The sequence below is a fragment of the Marmota monax genome, unplaced genomic scaffold, assembly GCF_021218885.2.
Source record: "Marmota monax isolate L192 unplaced genomic scaffold, Marmota_monax_Labrador192_F-V1.1 WCK01_AAM20220418_F8-fsc00030, whole genome shotgun sequence".
Taxonomy (NCBI): Eukaryota; Metazoa; Chordata; class Mammalia; order Rodentia; family Sciuridae; genus Marmota; species Marmota monax.
Window position 1 is genome coordinate 1,877,680 of NW_026691988.1, and position 24,051 is coordinate 1,901,730.

At 36.6% G+C, this 24,051-nt stretch overlaps 1 protein-coding gene across 5 annotated transcripts in view; it reads left to right on the top strand.

Annotated features, from left to right (window-relative positions):
- Lama2 (laminin subunit alpha 2) overlaps positions 1-21,689 on the top strand; it is a 564,351-nt gene extending 542,662 nt beyond the window's left edge. For all 5 annotated transcript variants that reach the window (XM_058581053.1, XM_058581067.1, XM_058581070.1 and 2 more), the window contains 9 exons: positions 730-906; positions 1,110-1,278; positions 10,403-10,515; positions 10,833-11,022; positions 13,034-13,189; positions 15,049-15,202; positions 17,546-17,676; positions 19,603-19,825; positions 21,261-21,689. In XM_058581053.1, coding sequence (XP_058437036.1) covers positions 730-906; positions 1,110-1,278; positions 10,403-10,515; positions 10,833-11,022; positions 13,034-13,189; positions 15,049-15,202; positions 17,546-17,676; positions 19,603-19,825; positions 21,261-21,418 — 1,471 coding nt within the window. In that variant the 3' untranslated portion in view covers positions 21,419-21,689. The remainder of the gene's footprint in view (positions 1-729; positions 907-1,109; positions 1,279-10,402; positions 10,516-10,832; positions 11,023-13,033; positions 13,190-15,048; positions 15,203-17,545; positions 17,677-19,602; positions 19,826-21,260) is intronic.
- Positions 21,690-24,051: the final 2,362 nt, after the last annotated feature.

The window sequence follows — 24,051 nt, forward strand, 5'->3', positions numbered from 1 at the left end:
AAAAGAGAAAATGCTTTTGGTCATTGCAACTTTGTCTCCTGATTCTTTGCCCCAGGATCCAAGGATTATTGTGAATCAGTAGCATGAGGTTTTCAATTAGTCACGTGTGAGTTATCTCTCATAAGCAAATTAGGGAAAGTAATGAAACAGCCACTAAGGAAAATTGTTGCAAGGAACAATGAGCTTGGTGTTCTTGCCTGCCTCTTCTATTCAAAAGCCAGCAGCTACAATCTTTATAAAACAACTAAAACATCGTACTGTACAGTGTTTGCTGTTGATTCCTGCAGTCGAAGCTCTCAGGAGTACAGTTTGTCCCCTAGCAAGAAGATAATAGCCAGCACAAACCAAAAAATAAAGAGTCAAACAAAATGTGACCCCATGCTGTGCCTAACCAACTGATCCTTACAGGATTAGACATCACTGCTCAGCACAAGAGCCCCTGCGCTCACAGGCTCATGTTTTGGGCTGCAGACTACAGCTGTCCCCTCTACCAGAGGCTCATTTTGCTTCTGCACATTGCCTGATTTCAGTAAGCTTTCAGGGACAGTTAAGAGAGACAAGGGACAAAATGCTGGGGAAAGAATAACAGTGGTTAATGTGGAGTTCCAAATCAGCCAATTGGGGATCACCTAAACGCTGTAGAAACGATGGGTGAGGGGCGGCAGGAAGGAGATTTCCAACTGTATTGAATAATATGTGATTCATGTTTGTTTATTTTAAATATCTTAGCATCTTCACTGTTCAAGTCGATGAAGATAAAAGACACATGCAAAATCTCACAGTAGAACAGGCTATTGAAGTCAAAAAGCTTTTCATTGGGGGTGCTCCACCTGAATTCCAACCTCCCCCACTCAGAAACATTCCTCCTTTTGAAGGCTGTGTGTGGAATCTTGTTATTAACTCTGTGTAAGTAATACTCCTTTCTACTATTTTTTTTTTAATTTGAGGATCACTCACATTATCCAAAATCATGAGGAAAGGAAGTTATAAAGATCTTAATTTAGAATTGGAAGACTGAACTGGGGGTCTGAAAAGGGAGGGCATGGTGGTCTGATTCATTATGGAGGAATGAAAACTAAGAAAAAAAATATTTTGTTCTATTCAATTAGCCCCATGGACTTTGCCCAGCCTGTATCCTTCCAAAATGCAGACATTGGTCGCTGTACCCATCAGAAACCCCGGGAAGATGAAGATGGAGTAGTTCCAGCTGAAATCATTATCCAGCCTGAGCCAGTTCCCACCCCAGCCTTCCTTACTCCCAGCCCAGCTGTGGCACATGTGAGTGTTTATATCTCCATTGCTTTTGAATCTTCATTTGGTGTTTTGAGTCATTTTTCAGAAGGGCAATCGTTCAGGGAATCAGATATACTCTACTGCTGGTATTGGAAATGAAAATCTACTCCCCTCACATCTACCTTGAGTTATTTTTATTTATGTGTTTCCCTAGATTTTTGTTTATAAAATAGTACAGTTTCAGTTGGAAAGTTGGAAATCAGAAATATCCAACATTAGCAATAGAAGCTACCTAGAATACCAACACAGAAAGGGAATCATATCACTTTTTTTTTTTGGTACTTGGTGTTGAACTCTGGGGCACTCAACTACTGAGCCATATCCCCAGCCCTATTTTATATTTTATTTAGAGACAGGGTCTCACTGAGTTGCTTAGTGCCTTGCTTTAGCTGAGGCTGGCTTTGAACTTGTGATCTTCCTGCCTCAGCCTCCTGAGCCAATGGGATTATACGTGGGCACCACCATGCCGCACTACAATCATCACTTTTATTTTGCATTTCACACATAGATCTCATACCAGTGCCCATAAAATTTGGTGATCTAATTTTTAAACTTCATAATACACAATTAAAACTGGTTCTAAACATGTAAATGTGTGAGTCTACTATGATTTTTTATTATGGTACACACACATATACATATACACAAAATGTGTCACAGTGCAGGAGGTAGTAGTCAGACAGCCTGGAGTCAAATCCCAATTCAACCAATCCTAGTTTAACCAAACCTCTATATGAATTTGGGAAAGCTAAAAGGGAATAAAGAGAAGGGAGGGGAAATGGGAATAGAAAAGACAGACTAAATCGGACATAATTTTCCTATGTTCATATGTGAATACATGACCACTGTAACTCCACATATGTACAACCAGAAGTGTGGGATCCTAATTATAGAATAAGTTACACTTCACATATGTATAATATGTCCATGTATACTCTACTGTCATGTATATCTAAAAAGAACAACAAAAAGAATTTAGGAAAGCTGTTAGGCTGAACTATTCCTCAGTTTCCCTCATTTGTGAAGTGAGGATATTAATAGCACATATGTCAAAGAGTTATTATCAGGATATTAAAAGAAAATCTTTGTTACATGTCTGCCATAAACTAAGTATTTTATATATATATCATTATTATTATATGGTAATTTAATAATTACTGCCTTCAAAAGCTTAATGTTTCAGCTGCTATCTAAACAATTTCCATTTAATGTTATTGTAACTGTCATACTGCTCTTTAAAAAACAGATTGTCATTCCACTTTGAGTGGATTTGATAAGCATTAGCTAACTTAAGTAACTCACCCCCTCACCCAGAAAATTTAACCCTTAACCCTCTGGATCTTAATCCAAAGTCTGGCTTGCTATCACTACAGCACGCTGCCTTTACAATGTATTCTTCTTTGAGTAGTCCATTGTGGGATTTTAGAGTATTTGTAGTTTTTCACTATTAGAAACTAAACTCTTGATAAGCACTTCTGTGAATCAAACTTTTTCCATCATTTCTGACTTTTTTAATAGAATAGATTCATGGATGGTGAATTATGAAACCAAAAAGTGAATATGTCTGAGGTTCTCAACACATGTATCTGAATTGCCTTTTCCAGTGGTTATACCCGTTTACATTCTTACCACCATAGTGTCAAAGGGGTCAATTTCACGACACTCTCAACAGCACATGATCACATCTATAATCCAGAAGTGGGTGGAACATGTTGTCTTGAGTGTAGATTTGGAAAACTCTTGACCATCTCATTTTCTTCATTGATTTCCGTGATGAAATGGGTTGTTCTGTAAAGCTATGAGCTCTTTATCACTAGAAAAATTATTAAATGACAGGGCAGATAATCATCATTCAGTAAAAGTGGTCATTTACTCCAAGCATAAATTTAGCCTCTGTAAAATGTGAACCTTACACCTACCTGGCTTACTGCATGGAGTTATAGGAGATAATGTATGTGGAAGTTCTTTAAGAATTGGAAGAAGCACATCATCACATAGATACACTGAGGGATCTCTGTCTTTAGTGAGTAATTGGTATGAGTCCATTACTCTGTGGTCATCTTATATTATTTTATTTGATCCTGACAAGCTATTAATTACTTTATTTACAATTTTTGGAAATACTATTAATGTTATCTCACCAAAGAAAATACCAAGGATCACAAAACAAGCAAGGTAAATGCCATCAGTCATGTGGAGTGATTTCCCCCTGAGGTATCAGGAGATCCGCTACAGGGATTTCAGAATGTTCTCTCAGCAATTTTATACCATGACCTCTGTCTATATCTTTCCCCAGAAAAAGGAAGGTTAATGATCCTCCTTATTTTCCCCTTATATTTCTAAGTGTTCCCTAAGCTCAAAAATGTGTTTTCAATTGAAGAATTAAAAACATGATATTTTGACCTTAGAAATAGTCTTTTTTGACCTTAGATCCTCATATGCCTTTATAAAATGATTTCTAAGGAAATAGACCTTAATTTCTCAACAACACACTTAAAATTATAAACTACAGTTGACAAGAGCCCTACAGATATCTGGTCCTGTCCCCTTCTTAGATCTAAGTGTGAATTCCTTATGTGTGATATTTGACGTGGGCTTGCAGCCTTTGCTTGAATATTTCATTGACAAGAATTTTCCAGGGTCGTGACGAGCAGGTTCAAAGTGTTAGAAAGCCATTGGTTATATTGAAGTCAAACTGTATCCCTGTAACTTCCATCTAATGATGGTGCTTCCATAACTAAACACATTAGCATCCTTTCTAATGACCCTTTGAGGTTTCAAAAATAGTTAAGTCTTGTTCTCCCCAGACTAAATATCCCACCTGATCAGATATTCTTTGTATGACCAAATTTATAATCTTAATATCCCAGGAAATGAATACTCCTGAGTTTGAAATATCCCTGTTAAAATATGGCACATAGGACAGACCATACTCCTCAAAAAAAGAAGTGACTAGTTCAAGGGACATTACTTCCTCCCTGAGTCTATTATTATTTTTCTATGAATGTACCTGAACTGTTAATGTTTTCAACAGATGCATCATTGCTATTGACTCCTAAATTGGTACCATATTTTCTCAAGGAAACCTCACCCTGTGGGCCTTCTTATCACTAGAATTTCCTTCAGTCAGGTCTCTCATCTTGTACCTGTTGGTTTGGTTTGGACTTTTGGAGAAGACCCCTGCTGGCCTTCAATAATCCCCTTACTTTCCTTAGTGCTCACCAAATGTCATTTTGTAGGTCATCTCAAGCACATCCCTCTGTGGTTTCTAAAAACAACATTTTTCTGGGACTGAAGGTTTTCACTCTTTTCAGTTTTCTTGGAACTTTCTGTTCTAATTCTGGTTTCCCTTTTCTCTTAACAATCTATGGTTTAATTTTTCCAAAAATATAGCATTCGTTGGTAGACAATGACAAAGCCAACTAGTTATGGAGCAGCCCAGTTGGTTGTTCTGGAATGAATAGCAAAGAAGTTACCTAGCTAGAGAAGACCTTAGCAATTCGAACATGGTTCAAGGTTACACACATTAGTGAGAACTGGCACTGAAGCCACTAATGCATCTAAACTCTACCTGCTATTGACTCACTCTTGTACATAGTAATTATTTATGATGGTGTGGTCAGAATTATAATTTTAGAACTTTCTTTATGGAATTGTGTTGTAGAAATTCAGATCGTGGAGCCATACATATCTCCTCTTTTAGTTTAATTTCTTTCTTATTTTCTGTCTTTTTTGGGTGGGGATGTGGAGAGGAGTCTTCTCTTTAAAGGTTACTAAAACTTAAATGTTTAACTTTTTTTTTTTTTTTTTTTTTTTTTTTGGTGCTAGGGATTGAACCCAGGGCCTTGTGTGAGGCAAGCACTCTAACAACTGAGCTATATCCCCAGCCCATTAACAATTTATTTTAAATAAGTATTTATTAAGCATCTAATAAATGCAGAGATGAAGAAGAGAGCATCATTGATAGTGGCAGGGGGCGGCCTTAGCAAGAGTGATAACACAAGAGTAAGTAAGCATTAGCTTTCCTGCAACCACCCATATTTGTTCAATGAACTCTGGCAGGTGCCTGGTCCTCTCTAAATATAAGGTAACCCATTGAAAGATAAGATAATAATATCTACCTTTGAGGATTATCATGAGGGAAGAAGTTACACATTGCATGCAGAGTCCCTGGTTCATGGTAATACCCCATGGCTCTGTCAATCCTTCTGTGTGCCTAGCTAGTTTAATCTTTCATACTTATAGGGTGAGGCAAGCACCAGGGAATATGGGTTGCTGGTGAGTATTCTACTTTTAAGCAATTTCAAACTCCAACATGTAATGGTTAGAACTCAAGTTTCTCATCATTTATAATTCTCAACATTTTCTTTTTTTAAATCAAAGTTTATTTAGATTTTTAAGAATTGTCATTTAATAATTAAGACTTACAAGTTAATTTTTGATGTGGAAGTTTCTGGTATATGAGCCCCATATTTGTTCTAGTGCAATTGACAGAAAAGATCTCCTCTTCTTCCTTCTTTTTCTTCTTTACACCTGACCCAGTCAGCAGCTAACAGCAAGAAGACAGCAATTGAAGAGGATCCTGAGAAAACCTTGCCCTGGGAAAAGGATTTTACCATCATGTGGTTAATACATGATAGAACCTTGGAGATTGGAGGGCATTTCATGCATGTTATCTCCTTTGATAGGGCAGAAGCTTATCATCTCTTTGTTCTTCCCTCTTATTTCTTAGCCCATTTAGATAAGCATTTCTGCATATTATTTGCAGATCTTTCCCATTTAGAATCACAGGGAACAGAGGAGTTAAAAATCTGGGGCCTCCAGTATTACAGAAATATGGTGATGTGTCAAAATGTGGCAAGTCCTCTGTGAATCCATGTACTATTTACACCAAGTTCTCACAAGGAGAGTGGCTGTGTGGCTTGTGCGCAATGCCTGATGCTTATTTTTTTACTTGCATCTTATGGGAAAGTTGAACTGTGAACCTCAAAGTTTAAAATGTGAAAATCAAGAAGAGCAATATAAGGAGCCATGAAGAGGGCTGTGTTGATAAGGGCTCTTTGGGAATTGAGGGGATGAAGTAGGCAGAGAAGGAAAGGATAGAGAAAAAGAAAGTGATTTCTCCAGCAGATTTAATGCTACGACTTTAAAAGCTAAGTACAGTCAAGGCCAAAGGATAAATCGATTGGATACTGATATGTATTTAAAGGAAAAACACACATTCTCTACACTTCAAGGAATCTCTCTTCAGGCATTAGTGTGTAAATATCACTGAAAATGCCCAATACCACCAAAAGAGCTCATGAGCAGGGAGTTAACATAATTCAGTTTTTTTCAGTAAACAGCTTGAATAGGAATATTACATTTCAGAACATTAAAGTCAGTATTAAAAAAAAAATACCTAGTATCTTCCACTGAGTATTCATCCGTAAAGAAAATCATCACAAATAATCATCAGATATGGTTTTAGCCCACACTTGTTAGGGAGATAATTGACTTATGAAAGAAGAAAATCATGCAATTTTTATGATGATTTGTCATTTGATGCTTTCAAGAACAAAGATGTCAATTTTCATAAATGCAATTTAAATCTCTGCTCTGCACCTATCTAAATTCAAGGGATGCTCATCAGGGAATCATGTGCTATCTTAAATCCAAATATTTATTTACCAACGCCAACCACCAATCAGAAGTTGAATATGACCACTACTTTACTCTGACTTAGAATTAAATAGGGTGAAAAGATTTTCACCTTATTAATAATGGCATACTCTTCTCTTCCCTGAACATGACTGTTGGAAGCCTGGTTTTCTTCAGAGTCCTCCCCAACCACATTACTGCTCTCATCAACAGACAAACTGCAACATTAGACTCCCCCTCCAAATCCAAGTCAATCTGCCTATAGCTTGTCCAGGGTCAAGCAGATACATTAAAAAGCATATCCAGTTCCCCTTTCATATCTCATTTCCCCCAAAATGTACTTGTAGTATTTTAAAGCATCCCCACAAGGTGGCAGAATTGTAACACGTTGAGATTGATGAGCCTCTACTGAGACTGATTTTTTTTTTTTTTTAATTGTTTAACACATTTCAGAGATCAGTGTTTCCAAAACAGCATAGGAAAAGCATCACGTCCATAAAGACTCCCCTCAAGCTCTTGTAGGTGAGAGGAGGAAAATTCATCTTGCAATGAGGCATCTTTAAATTGAAATTACCTAATGAGATCTTTCCTCCCACTCCTCTGGCTTAGCTTAGATTTCTATGGGAAGCAGAGTTGAAAATGTCCTTACTGTCAAGATCATTTCATTCTTGTGCATAGTGCAGGCATTTTCTGATGCATCTCACATGTTCTCTTTTAAAATGTTAGAAGGGAGAGAGAAGCCGGAGCTGCAGGGGGAGCAGCTCCACCCTCTGGGGGACTGAGAGAGGAGGAAGGGAAGCTGCAGCAACAGCAAGCAAACCTCTGGAACAGCGCTGCCCTGCACCCATCCTGATTTCAAAATCAGATTCAGTTCACCCCAGAGAAGGTGATGCAAAGCAGACATGATTCAGTCCAGGCTCCCTTTAACCAAGCAAGGGGAGAGATCCAGATCGTACCAGAACATTACCACACTAGAGATTAGAGGATTTTCTTCCTCCTTAAATCCTAAAGTAGATACATATAAAAACCCTCTTACACTAGCATTTCTCAGTCCTTTTCCAACTGCCAATTTTATAAAGGAAGGCGTTAGACATTTTATTAAAGCAATATCTATAATATGCATCTGATTGCAAATCGATATTAGTGTCAGTTTGGATGTCCTCAAAGAAGAGTGAATTTACCATCCTGGCTTCTACTTTGAGGTTACCCATTAATCAGTTTGTTCCCACTGGCTGCTACAGCTTAGGCTAATTGGAGTACACCATTATGTTAACCACTGCTTCTGCCTGCTTGTCCAGATCCACCCTTTTCAAAAGAAAAAATGGGAATTTTGAGGAAAGTTCCTCATTTCAAGTAGGGTGCTCATGGTTCTTAGAAGGGCCTTGACAAAGTCCCTGTACTTTTCTGGACAGTTCTTTTCCTAAAATGACTTAAGCAGGGCCACTTCCATCTTGAAAATCTGATAGTATGTGATAAAGAACTGTTGATGAGCTCAGAACCTGTTTTGGAAACACCTGTCTAGCTGGCAAAGTTATCATGGTGTTTGGGCCTCCATGTAACAGATAAAGACAAAAGCTCTCCAGAGCATACAGGTGCCACCAGTAAAGTATCCAGTCTTTGCAACTGCCACTGAGATCTGTTTAAAGACCACAATAGAATATGGCTTTATTTTACTCAAAATCAAATATGCTTTTCTATGCTTTTCTATTATGTCTACATATAGTAACTGAACAAGTAGCTGCAATAGTAACAATAAGAAGATCATAATACTCTGTGGTTTCCTTTTAGGTGACATTATTGCTCCCTAATTCCTCAGTATCCATTGACATTTTCAGTTTCTCCGTTTTTCAAAGATGAAGGTTTAAAGATGTGTTAGTGAAATTCTGTCCCCGTGGACTCACAGCAGATAGGATTCTCTTAGAGGTTTCTGAGAACTGTAAGCTACATGTGTTTTTTGAGAAGGTCCTGTGTACAGGAAATATTGCAAAAGATTGATAAATGATCCCAGTTCTATTAATAGCGTCACTGAGGGCTGAGGCATTAAGCCACCAGAGCCTTTCCATTTGTGCTCTCACTGTGGGCAGTGGAAATAAGGTGCCGTGAGGAGCATTTTTCCTTCCTACCCACTGGGTTTTTGCATTGCTATATGAATTTTAGCCGCAGTCTGCTCTTTATAACTGACCATCTCCTGGGAAGCAAGAAGAGAAATACTTCCAGGAAGACCAATTTTACAGCATTTCGAAACACTTTAAGCCCTTTACCTGCTGTGGCAGAGTGTTGCATTTGACTAAACTCAAGAGAAAAGAGAACAAGGCTATTCCTCAAGTAAAGATTTCTTGTGTGCTGATGAGTCATCTCAGAGGTACATTGGAACACTCTGCATCCAAAGCAAGCCCTGGGCTGTTTGGAAACCTCTGCTGACTCAGCACTCACTGGGGCAGTGGTCCATCCAGAGCTATTAAGCTCAGATCTTAAAAACAGATGTGCCGGGCAGAGTGCACAGGTTATTGATTTTCTCATGTACTGCGTGTTCTAAAAGACGTCTTAAGCTGCCTGTACATGGAGCTATCTTGTGAAAATAGAGAACAGGGAAAGAGGTTTGTGGATTTGGTCATATGCACAGCCGTGATTATTGGATTGTTTGTTATGGTAGCCTAATATGGTACACATAGCCAGGATTGATTGTATAATTTGCAAGGTTCAATGCAAAATGAAAACGTAGGGCCCCCTGATCGAAAACTGTTCAGGATTTCAAGATGGTGAGGGCAGAGCATTAAACCAAGTGACAGCACAGCTCTGTACCTAGCTGTCCCTCTTAAGCACCCCAGGAACCTCATCTTTGAACAGGAGCAGTGGAAATGGTGTATGGTAGTTTACATTAAAAAAAAAATGTGCTGGGTTGCCTAGCAACTGACTAAGGACCTGAATGGGCTGACTTGCAGGTTTAGATACACCATCTTGAAAGTCTAAATTCATGGCAACCTCCTAGTAGACTGATAATTTTTAAGGAAAAGTAATATAGTGGGAGATGGAAATGGGAGGGCAGAAAGGAACACTTTCTCCTACTCTTATAATGCAGGTGGCTAGCTTGTTGTTTTCCTTGTTCAATCTTCCAAGAATAAGATTCTTCATAAGTGAAATAAATGTGAAGAAGAAATTATAGTTTCCTCTGAAATATAAACAAGATTTTTCCTTAGAGGATAATGAAAATATGAATTAAATCAATAAATTTTTGAGCACACTTATTTAGCAATTCAAGGGTGTGATATAGAAAAACTGATTCACATTCACTGAGCATTTAATAATAAGTACCTGCTATGCTATAGATTACAGAGATGAATAATAGTTTTTATTCTTAAGGAATTTATACCTAGACATGAAGATAATATGTAATAAACAAATAGCAGTGTTGCCTATTTAAAAAACAGACCTCATAATCACCTCTCTTTCTCTCCTTGGTGTTTTATAGGGACCTTGTGCTGCAGAATCAGAACCAGCTCTTTTGATGGGGAGCAAGCAGTTCGGACTTTCAAAAAACAGTCACATTGCAATTGCCTTTGATGACACAAAAGTTAAAAACCGGTGTGTATTATTCTGAGATATTGCCCAAGAACTGGTAAATGAAGTATTGAAAAGTCGTGTTTAATCAAATTTCATCAACTACATTTACTAAATAATGAAATTATTTTTTTATTTACTTTTAATTTTCTGAGTACAGCAGAGAATAGAATTATATTTGTCTGGGCCTAAAGAGCTCCATTTAGGAGTAGCCCAGGCAAGCCCCATCAGAGAAGATTTTACCTATGTTATGAAAATAAACCCAGAAGTTGACACCCCTCCATCTTAGCATAACAATTCTCTTATTTTCCTCTTTCCCTTCACATGCTTGAATTTCACAGCCTTACAATTGAGTTGGAAGTGCGAACCGAAGCTGAATCAGGCTTGCTTTTTTACATGGCTCGGATCAATCATGCTGATTTTGCTACAGTTCAGCTGAGAAATGGATTGCCGTACTTCAGTTATGACTTGGGGAGTGGTGACACCAACACCATGATCCCCACCAAAATCAATGATGGCCAGTGGCACAAGGTAACCCTCTCTGCAGGGGTCCAGGTGGCAGCCATGGGTGTTCCCGTGGTGCCAGCACTATTTTGCCAGTGCAGGCGCTAACCCTCATGCTGCTGGAATGTGGCAGAGGTTAAAAATAAAGTAAATGCTGTATACCACTTGCACAACCTTGGAAAATGTGATCCTATCCTGGGTAGGTTAATATTTGACCACTTACAAACCTGATCATGGTACTCCAGGGTTCTGCTATTGTTTCACGACTGTGGCTCCCGAACATATGTCCACAAACTGGGCCAAGGGGTTGAAGACATTCTCACTGCTCTGAGTAAGAATTATAAGATAATTATAAGATACAGCATGTGTTAATCATGAAGCTTTGGGTAGTTGATGTAGAGGAATAATATTTATTTTGAGATTATATGTTCTATTTCGAAGGTACTGTAATAAAAATTGGCCAAAGTAAAATTTGGCTACACTCAGATGGGGGCTTAAGACTTGGGGGGTCTGAAAACCAAGAGTCTGGGAATCTCTGCAGTGTTGTGTTTAAAGGACCCTAAGGTACCATTTCCACCGATAGTCATTTGGAACAACTTTAAAAGGTTGGCCTTACACCCAGAAACTGGTGCTTTTATGGGCACAGAAGGCTCATTTGACAGCTTACAATCGTCTTTGGCATGACCACAAGTAGATAATATACTGCCTGATTAAAACAAAAACTCAAAATTTGTCTCTGCACCTGTGATACCCTATTAAGTAAAGTTTCCCTGGGTAGACCAATAAAATATTTAATTTTCAGAGCAGGATATTATTAGATGTTGGATTTGATGTGTTAACCTACTTTGACTTGTCATACCATATAGAAAGCCAAAGAACATTAAAAAAAAAAAAATACAATACAAACTCCAAGTCAACCAATTTGTCCCAGAAATAAGAAATGCAATCTTTATATTTGATTGGAAGTTTATGGATAGCAAATAGTGATCTCAATGGAGGGGTTCCCATTAAGATTTATTCTTATCTCTGGTTAATGGGATAATAAATATGATACTTGAGAAAAAGTCACATTTGATGCCATAAAAAGGTTAGGATTAAGAGAGGAACTTAAATATGATAATTACCCAAATTAAAAGCAGATTTTATTTTTGAAGATTTTAAAATTACTTCCCAAACTAGAATAGATACCTATAAAATGAGTGTTAAATTACCCTAGTCCTGATCCAGATTCATTTTTAAGCCATCATTGGGCCCCAGCATTCCACAGGCTTACATAATCCCCTGGTTAAATTTAGATTCTATACTCAAGCCATTTTTCACACCCCTTCTTTTATTCTGTCCTGGAAGATACTTCCTTAACTGCCATAAATTCAGCATCGGTAGGGTTTCCATCTTCCTCCCTGACTTTGGACTAATCAGCTGCTGCAGAAATTACAGTACCTCCCCTATGCACTGCTCTCCTTCTAGTTCTGCACACAAGAAAGGCCTGTAGCAAGTATTCAATGGCATTAGGATTACAGGTTTTGCTCAAATTAATACATTATTACAACTAGACACGAATTTTGCAGCTCACTTAATTCACATCAGTGCTATCAGTCTGCAAGTTTTCATACAACACGCCTATCTCTTGAGACGTATGCACACTTGGAAAGCTCTAGAAGCAACTTCAATCTAAAACTTACCCAGAAAAAGGTTGTGACTTTTCAGTAATGATAGTCATGGGAAAGACAAAGTTTGAAATATTATGTTAAATGGGTGTATACTCCTTTATGTTACACCTTAGCCCATAAATTATTTCACCTTTTCTTATGAATATCACACAAGTTCTTATGTCTTTTTAAATTTTTTTTTTAGTTGTAGATAGACCTTTATCTTATTTATTTATAAGTGGTGCTAAGAATCGAACCCAGTGTCTCACACATGCCAGGCAAGTGTGCTACTGCTGAGCCACAGCCCCAGCCCCAAATTTTTATGTCTTATACTGTGCATAATTGAAATTCATTCAAGATTGGCATTAATGACTTTTTCAATTTTGTAGATTAAGATTGTGCGAATTAAGCAAGAAGGAATTCTTCATGTAGATGATGCCTCCAACAGAACCATCAGTCCCAAGAAAGCAGACATCCTGGATGTTGTGGGAATGCTGTATGTTGGTGGGTTACCCATCAACTATACCACCCGAAGAATTGGTCCAGTATGTGTCAGATTCCTTCCTTGTTGCCTAAATATCTAAGTCACTTATTTATATATGTATTTTTAAATTGTTAGATCATGTGGACTCGTGATCATTTACAGGTGGGTTGGAAATCATCTTTCTTAAGAAGTGATGGAAAGTTTTCTAGGAAAATTTAACTGTGAGAGGTAATGTCACCAAGCACTGTGCGTGGACCCTGGAACCCAACTCCCTTGCTTTAAATATTTGCCTAAATATTTTTTTTTAAAGAGAGAGAGAGAGAGAGAGAGAGAGAGAGAGAGAGAATTTTTTAATATTTATTTTTCAGTTTTTGGCTGACACAACATCTTTATTTTATTTTATGTGGTGCTGAGGATTGAAACCAGCGCCCCATGCATGCCAGGCGAGCGCGTTACCGCTTGAGCCACATTCCCAGCCCAGATATTTGCCTAAATATTGACTGACAAGCTGTATGACCTTGAATGTCTTTCTTTAACAAAGTTCCCTCTTTTGCAAAATAAGGTAATGAAAGTACCAGAGTTGCTGTAAAGATGAAATGAGGTAATATATTTTAAGTATTTGAAAGAGAACCAGACATGTAGAAAACACTGGATAAGGAAGATAAAGATGACGGTGTGCATGATACCATTTCAGGACTAGAGACTTAGTGATTATGGAGAAATATAGTATTCAAAGACTACTTATTCAATTTCAGATTCAGAATTTAAAGTCCTCACAATTTTATGAATCAATATTCACAAAATAATTTTTTCCTCAGACCTTGTATCCTGGTTTACTTTGAAAAATGTAATTCTGAGCAGCACAGGGCATCATTGTTTTTAGAGAATGCACTAGATACAAGTGTGATATATTTCTATAGTCAAATTAGAGCACATGATAGCTTTATTTATTTGTCAAAGACAATTGCCCTTTGCAGTTGTAATTCTCAGCATTTGGCTTTTCTTGTGAATGATTGCTTTTTTTCATAGCTGTCAGATATGCTACCTACATCTATCAAAATAAGAGTCTCTGAAGTGATAACAGCAAAAAGTGACTAATTTGAATTCCTAAAACCAGATTAAATATAATAGTGCAGCTGGGTGTAGTGGCACACTCCTGTAATCCCAGCGGCTCAGGAGGCTGAGACAGGAGGATCACAAGTTCAAAGCCAGCCTCTACAATAGTAAGACACTAAGCAGCAACTCAGTGAGACCCTGTCTCTAAATAAAATACAAAAAGGGTGGGGGATGTGGCTCAATGGTTGAGTGCCTCTGAGTTTAATGCCCAGTACAAGATAGATAAATAGATAGATAGATAGATAGATGTGCAGAGTATGATTGAGTTATTTCCAAATTCCTTAAAGCACAAATGTTTCATGCAAACTCCTGAGTTTTATGAGTGTATGTATTTTCTTAGGGGATGGCCCATTGAGTTCATTATTTTCAAAAGGAACAAGCACTAAACCAAACCTAATTGCTTTTTCAGACAGAATTTTATATAGATCACAACAAAATGTATATATAGTGAGATTAATAAATTATTATTAGGAACATCAAATCAGCAACATAAGATATACATCAAAAGCTACAATACCTGTGCAGAGCCCATAGTTCTTTCAAAGCAATGGTCACATAATACAACATAGTATGCAGTCTTTAGAAAATCAGACAGTCCTGTTGGATATAACCTAGTGGAGAAGCACAACACAAGATTCTCAGAAGCCACGCAGTCCTGGGGTGATACAGACCCAGGCATCTCTGACAGATGCTCTAAGACAACAGACCCAGGTCTCCATGCACCAAGGATCCCAGAAATGATTGTATTACACATAAAGACAAAATTCTGCTAAAACTTGGCATTTGTTTCTTCTGCCCGTTTAGGTGACCTACAGCATTGATGGCTGCATTAGAAATCTTCACATGGAAGAAGGCCCTGTTGATCTTGAACAACCGACCTCTAGCTTCCATGTTGGGACCTGCTTTGCGAATGCTCAGAAGGGAACCTATTTTGATGGGACAGGTTTTGCCAAAGCAGGTGAGGCTCTTCCTTTTCCTTCCTATTGAATATTCACTATGTATAAATACTAACTTCTTACCTGTACCAAGAAGTAAAAGTCCCAGAATCCCAAACTAATCCTCTTTGTTGAAACTTGACATGAATTTCTAGAACAAAAAATGCCCCTTAAAAATTCACATCCTCTTAAAAATTCACATATCTACTAAAAATATTTTTTAAAAATTCACATATCTGATTATGATAAGGACTAATAGAAAAAATACAATAAAAATTTAGTTGGAGAGTTTATTTTATGTCCCTCATTAAAGACCAATAACAGTAAAATAAATATAATTCTGAAGAAAAGCTCCGTAAGTTTACACTATGTTATTTCTCTATCTTCCAGTTTTCCCTGTCTGCCTTTCTAGATATATGACACTATTTTTCTTTCTTCTTCTTCAATTCTTTGCCAGGCTCCATTTTTTGATATATACACACACATTCACACTGCACAGATACCTATACTTATTTCTTACTGACAGTGGGAAAAAACTTAAGACTAACTTCTCTTTAATAATAACAACAACAACCAAAAAAAACTCTGATATTAACATACATTAAGATAGAATGTGCAATACTATGGTTTTCATAGACACATGTATTTGTTCATTAAAAAATTATAAATACCTAATACGTGAAAAATTTTATGGGAAACAGAAATTAAGATGTAGTTCCTTCCTTTAATAATATATTGTCAATACGTAAGATATAATTTGCTCAAAAATCACAAGCAGACAAGTAAAAATGATTCAAAACTATAAAAGCAAATTTCTACAGATAATAAGAAGAAAGATTAATTTGTGTTGAAAAATCAGAAAAGTTTTAAGGAAGAATTCACATCTAAGTAAAGATTTAGAAGACAGGTGGGACATTCCCATACTAAAGTTGTGAGAGGTGGAAGATTAGGACCCTGTCACAAAGCTTAAGTGGGAAACATCACCTATGCAGAAACAGAAATCAGAAAAACACATGTTAAACACTGAAACATTGGTTGTGTTAAACCCTAAATTTCATGTGCTGTGGAAATCCAAATGCTTTCCCAAGACTTCTGCAAATTCAGATGGCTAGCATTCTCTCCTTCAGATGTGACGGCAAGCTTCAATTGCAGCCTCTGTAGCTAATGGAATGATTTACCATCCAGCAGAGCTCCTTTGGTTCTGGTTCAAACTGGACCAGAAAATTAATCACTTCCCTAATTTTCAACAATTTCTCGTCTTCTCCACACAGCACAGTATAATTTACATAAGACCTGGTGGTCCAAGGAGATTGCTTCACTGGAAAACACAACTTCAATTTAACCTTTGACTTCTTTGTTCTTTAAAGCTTGCCAGCCATCCAATCACTGGAGAGTTTTTATTGGCCTCTACACGCCCTCTGTCCTTAGCTGAACTGTTCCATGTCATCCTTCTCTTTTTACTTTTCCCTTTCTGTTTTACTTTGCAAAATAACTCAGCTTCTTCTACCCTTGACTTTTTAAAACTGCTGTAAATCCACCTTTGCCCATCCAGAACCATCCAGGTTATCAGAACAGTCTTTCACATAATAGGTTTCACCCTTCACTATCAATGGTTGTGGTTATACGCTGAATTTATTTCTTGTCTAAATAAATAGAAGACATACAGAAATTTTCCATGAGTCCTTTCCTAATATGTCATGCAGTTCATTTAGCCTAGAATAATCACTTTGTTTATACGAGAACTACCTTAAATACATGTTAAAAGACTAAATAAATCAATCGATCAAATACATAAAATTATAGAGAAAAGAATTAATTAGTGAACTAGAAAAGTCATTTATAATCCAGAATCTTCTCATCAAAAATTGTATTTGCAGTTTCTATCTTTATTAATAAAATATTTAGTAACTTGTATAGTCTTTCAGATCATGTGGTATCATTTAGAATGCCTCAATAAAATTTTACTCATTAGTCTTTGAAATGCTTAGTCCAACAGACGTCTACACAATAATCCTACCTAGCTTTAAGGTTCTTTGATTCAGTCTCAGTGTGTGTTCATTCATTCATTAATTAAAAAAATATCTATTAAACTTCCAATATATGCTAGGTACTTTGATATGCCCAGGAATAAAATGTTGAGCAATATAGACAATCTATACTCTCATTCTGGAAGGAAAGGCAGCCAAGAAAATAAGCTAAAACTATACAATATAATACTAACACAGTGGTGGAGGGATAGGTCTGGAACTTCAGCCTCAGTTAGGTAGCATGAATTGAAATCTAGTAAAACCAATATACTATACAAATTTAAATTAGTAATGCCTACACTCTAATGCACATTAAAAAAAAAAAACTTTATTTTACAGTTGGTGGATTCAAAGTGGGATTGGACCTTCTTGTAGAATTTGAGTTCCGCACAACCAGAACAACTGGGGTTCTTTTGGGAATCAGCAGTCAAAAAATGGATGGGATGGGAATTGAAATGATTGATGAAAAGGTGAGTGACAGCAACCCAAACACTGTTTTGTTTATGACATCATTGTTCATGTGTCGTGAACTCCATTTTGAAATCTTGACATTTTCTTTATTGTCAGAAAGCTTGATTGCCTTTTTCTATTCTTCTGGATTATCTCAATTTGTGTGTTTTCAGCATATATATTCTGTAGGCCAGTATAAACTTTAAATGTGTTAAGCCTACAGCAAGGCAACTGGATTGACCAATTATGGACCAAATCATTTTTTAACTCAAGCTCTTACTATGTTGTCCTAAGTATTCTGTTATTCTCCTCTCCATGAACATGGTCTATGGAACTGTTGATTCCAGTGGAACAAAAGGAAGAGGTTTGGATCATCTATAATCAGTCTACCTCCTATTAAAGGGTAGGCGTCTCTTAGAAGACAGGATGGGCAACATTTCAGTTTCTCAATTTTTATTTAAAAGCGTCCAGATACTATTTAAAAAAAAAAAAGAACAAACTTATAAAAGTGTTTTGTCAGTTTGCTGACAGTGGATAATCTAGTTCTCAACACCCCTTTAGTCCCTGCATGCCTATGACCAACAACCTGCAGTGAGATGACCTGTTTACTATGACTTTGTACTATAGGGATCTAGCAAAAAGAGGAGGCAAAGAAAGACGTCTCACAAGTTTTCTATTTGGATATTAGCTTCAATTCTGCACATATACTGCACACCCCCATGGCCCCCCACTTAAAATGCTATTGCCTCCAAAGAAGAAAAATTACATAGTGACTTAAAATACATATTCCTTTGCCTCCTCTCTCCTTGTCCACAGTCTTCAAACCACCCACAAAGGCAATATAACAACAACCACCAAAAAAAAAAAAAAAAGATCTAGAAGTTTATAGGTAAAAAAAGGATGAATAAATAAGCCACACTTAGTAGTTTTGTCAAATTTGTAAACATACTTTTTCTACACCTTTTTAAGCTTTACCACTTGCTCATAACCTTGGTAGTATTGATGTGTCCATGTATCATGTGGTTTCTCATCAGGTTCCTTCAACATGCACAATCCTGTGATTACAAACTCCACTCAGTATACTAAACTCCTTGCCAACATTTACATCATTGAACATTTTATAAACTTTCCTACTATTTACTTGCACTTTTAATCTTTTTACAAAACTGTATTTCTCTTTGTTCACCTTGTCAAATGCATTGCCAAATTGACTGTTTTTAATATTCCAATGTGTTTCTTTTCTTCATCAGCTTCAAAAGAATTCTGACTTCTCAAATTTCAGGGTCCTAGCCGCATTACTAAAAACAGATTTTTCTCATTTAAACAAGAACTTCTAATCTAAGTTCTTCATTGTTAGGAATTTAACTGGCCTCTGGCTCAGGTCTTTGGCACCTGTGACATGAAACGTGCCTCCAAAAGTAATTTATGTAACTCATTCCTGTATGTAAAACAGAATCCATGAAGGAAAACAAATACAATTAAAACATCAAGTGTTTAAATTTTTTTTAAAATCCTTTAAAGTGAATTTGTAAACCAATTAATAGATCACTTTTTAAACAACATCTTTTAAGAAAGTTTTATAAGGTTCACTGAGAACTCTCACACTCTAAAAAAATGTGTGGTTATTTTTCTGTGTATACTATATCCTTTTATTTTTTTTAAATGCCTGATTTCAGACTTTTCTGAAAACAGAGCCAGCTTCATGTACCTTGTCTATTAATACCAACGATGCCCAAAAGCAAAGAACATAATTTGTGACTCTAGGTGATCAGATTCATATTTTAATTTCTGTCAAGTTTTTAAATGTTTAATATGTCCCAGTTGTGTTCACTTCAAATGCTTCCAGGTGACATCTTTCCTAGAGACCTGATCATTTTTGCTCTGTGAACCATCATGACTCCCCTCTAATGAAACCATCTGGGACTGTTCACTTTCCTACTTTCTAGCTTATGTTTCATGTGGACAATGGTGCTGGCCGATTCACTGCTGTCTACGATGCTGGGATTCCAGGATATTTGTGTGATGGACGATGGCACAGAGTCACAGCCAACAAGATCAAACACCGCATTGAGCTCACAGTAGATGGGAACCAGGTGGAAGCCCAAAGCCCAAACCCAGCATCTACATCAGCTGATACAAATGACCCTGTGTTTGTTGGAGGTTTCCCAGGTAATGATTGGCTACTCCAGTCAGAATTTCTTTGCACTATTATGTTTGTGGTTTTGAAACATTTATATTTGTATGAGCATGTCAAAAAATGTGTGCCTAAGTACACTTGCTTCTTAACTTTAAGAATCCCCTCACAAATATAACACTTTACCTCAAATTTCCAGTCTATAAAATGAGCATATTACTTATATAGAACACATGGGACTGAACTTTTCATGATGGTCCCCAAAGTTTCATCCAAGAAGAAGTGAAACCTAGAGGAAATGAGTTTGACTTATAAAAGATATGAAGCATTTAATAGCAATTGAGGCCAGAGTTGGTGTTCTTTCTGAATTTTTTTAAAATTAATATACCAGAGGGATCATAAAATGTTGTGGAACTTATTTCCTCAAGTTCTGGAAATCATTGGGTTAAATATAGCTAATTTCCCCCTTAGGTTATTATAGAGTTTATATTTATCTTATAGAGAAACCCAAGCAATAAATCTGTATTCAAAATCTTTCTCCAGAACATTAAATATAACCTGTGAACCACAGAGAGTTGCCTAAAGTGCCCATAAGCAAGAGCCGTCCACTTCATGAGAAATAAGCCCAGTTCCCCTTAATAAGTACTATAATAACCCAGACCCCTAGAATGGTCTTTCATCATTTTGGCAAGAGGAACTTTTGTCCTCATTTATATAAATCTCCTTTGCACAACATACACAATTTATAGTTTTCAGTAGTAGTCGACAAAGCAAAAGATATAAAAGTAAACAAGGAATAGTTGAGAGCTCCCCTTTCCTACTTGATTCTGGATTTTAAAAAAGACCTACTTCTTCAACCAAGATAAACCCTCTTTTCCATTCACAGTCATGAAATGAGGTCCCAGTTAGCACCAAGTCAGCCTGCTGACAGATGGCCCTCCTTAATAAAGAGAAGAAAATTTTATGTGTGCTTGCAACTTACTGAACATTTTGAGATTTATTTTTCCAATATAAGAAGTGATAAAGTCACCTTTTAAAACCAATCTATATCCTGATTCAATATTTAAAATATTTGATGTTACTTTGTTTCATTAAGTAAAACTTTATAGTTTTAAGTCACCACTGTAATTTTTTCATTCCAATCCACATTATTTGTTTGATGTCTTCAAATGCATAATTCCAGATGTTTCCATATTTCAAAAGTTGGTATTTCTCTATAAATCCAGTAAACCAAAAAAAAAAAAAAATGCCTAACTTTATACAAGACAGTGTTCCAATTTATTCTTAAACTAACTATTGACTTTTAAAGAAGTTCTTAGTATTTAATGCAGCAACATTTCAAAACTGAACCCTCAGGGCTGGAGATGTAGCTTAGTGGAAGAGCTTGTCAGCATGTGGGAAGCTCTAGGTTTCATCCAGAAAAGCCAAAAACAAAATAAAAATCCTAAACTCTCTTTTTTGTCTTTTCAGCTGGCCTCAACCAGTTTGGCCTGACAACCAACATTAGATTCCGAGGTTGCATTCGATCCCTGAGGCTCACCAAAGGCACCGGGAAGCCATTGGAGGTTAATTTTGCCAAGGCCCTAGAACTAAGGGGTGTGCAACCTGTATCATGCCCAGCTGACTAATAAAAATAAGCTCAAATCCCAGAAGCATCCATTAAAATAAGTATATCGACTCAAACAACTCTGTTTTACCTACATATATTAATGCAACTAATTTGTGCCCATATATCGAATTCTTTCTATATACAGATGGTGCTAATTCAGACCCCAGATTGAATTTCAATTCAAGTTCTTTCTCAAGTTTATGAATATTAAACCTACTATTTCATTCTAAATAACTGCTTGCTTTGTGTGATTTTTAAAAATAAAAGGCAACTGACCATAATTTATTATATTTGCAGCATGTCGGTCATTTCAGGAAAAAGAACTCAGATGTAATTTGTGAAGGAAACTTAAAAAAAAATACTTCTATTAATATTTTTATCATCAATTTCCAAGCTTTGGCTTTCTGTCCAAGCCATTGAAAACAAGTGGATTTGGCATGTGTGATTAGAAGGAAATCAGCTCTCCTACTCCCTGTGTTTGTAAAAGCATTAGCAAATCATTTCTCTGATCCAAGTTCATTATTAGAGCATTTAACTAGCCATCTGAGTGAATACCTTTTTATGCTGGAGGATGATAGTATAGATCAGATTCAGGCCAGAGAGCTTGTTTACTTGATTTTCTTGTTTGATAATGATTTATAGGCTTTGGGGACATACCAGAACCAAGCTGCAGAATGACAATTAAGCATACATTTCATGCCACAGTATTGAGGCTTTGGGCTCTTTACCTTACAGTGAATGTTGCAATCTACACTGCAGTGGACGGGACCCATGCAGAGATGCATCTTCACTTATCAGCAAGCAATCAACCGGAAAGGCATAATTCACTGAGGCTTTTTGATTTGTCATTTGACCAAACAAATTTATATCCTAAAAAAAAAATTCTGTATATTCTCCTTTTACTTACTGTTTCAATCATCTTGAAAGGGGCCTGTGAAAAGACTAGCCTAGATTTTATTCATCAGCTGAAGAAGGAAACATTTCATTTGCTGTATTCAGAAAAACAATGGTTGTAGACTAGTAATTCAGAACACTTAAATGAACAGAAGACTTCCCTTACTATGGAAATTTTAGCTAAAGGAGAATATGTACTCCCACGGTGTTATATGATGTTATCCACAGGGACATGAAAGGTGCTGTTTTGTAATCAAGGTGATGGTGAACATGCTCTTAGCTTTTTGCCATTGGCTCAATACAGTTTGTCTACAGGATTTCATTCTAGAACAAGAAATTCTCAACCTTGGCTCAGATTTTCAGAATATTGCCTTGGAATTAAAAACAAAACAATACAACTGGTGCCTGGTGCAGCAATTCTGATTTGGTTTAGCACACACCCTGGATATGAGGACTTTTAGAGACTTTCCCAGACAATTCTAAAGTGCTGTCAAGAATAAAAATCTAAAATACTAACATGAAAAATTATCTACCTGTCAACAGTTTTATAGTCACTCGAGAGTGAAACTGTTAGTTCTATCTTCGCCATTTCTACACACATAAAAAATATATTCTATTTGATCAAGTTAGCCTTTTAATCAACCTTTAAGCAATAAAGTGAAAACCAATGTTTTAGAAGTAAAACCATTGCTTCTACAGTAAACACTGACATTAACTGTAGGGCTTATTGTGGGTATTCAGTGGGATAAAGAAGAATAACAATGCTAAATTCCTTAAATTAAAAGCTAATGCTTATCTTTCTTGAGTCCTGTACAGAAAAATAAATAATTATGAAAGCAAAGATATTTTATGGGTATTCCCAGCCCACTGAAGTCAATTTGTAGACAAATGACAGATGGTAGAATTTGAAGCAACCGCTGCTATCAATGAATATCATTCTCAATTCTGGCTAGATATTACATGTGACTTAGGGCTTAAAAAACAAAATAAAACCTCTTTATATCTGAGTGTCAACCCAGACCAATAAATCATAATTTATGGATAGGGCCATGACACTGGCATTTTCTAATGATCCCCTAGTTGATGCTAATATGTGACTAAGAACCCTGGGCTCCAGCCACTTCCACATTAGGAGGAAGAATTAGAGGGAAGCAGGGGAATTTGATGGTGTGTGCAAAGTTCCACTTTAATAAAATTTTCCCATGTGACCCCAAGAAAGTTGAATCTGGCCCCAAGCAGAATTTACTGAATTAAGTTTCGGCAAGATCTCTCCATACTCCATATTCGTTCGTGAATTTCTATTGACAAATATCGTTCCTGTTTTAAGATCAGAAATAGAATATTTGAATTCATTTTTTAACCTCAAAAAAACAAATTAATTTTTATCCCCAAACAATATAAAATGTTTTCTTTACTCTTATCTTCTCAATAATTTCCTCACCCGCTGCCACCCACACCAATCATGAAGAAAGCAGAATATTTGTCATTTATTTTCCAAACACCCACTCCTACCAGGTTGTCAGCCTACTTTAAAAAGGTGCTTGGCACTTTAGAAGAAAAACAGTCATGAGGGGACTTTTATTGAAGTTACCATGGTGAACACCGCTGACAAAGGAAAATAAAGAAGAGAGCGGATTTCAGCCCCAAATCACCAGAACACTGACAGACACTTAATGCTTCAATTAGCAGTTTTAAATTCTTCTGCATTGATTTAGCCTATTGTCCCCAAATACAAAACCCTTCTGGATTTTTCCACTT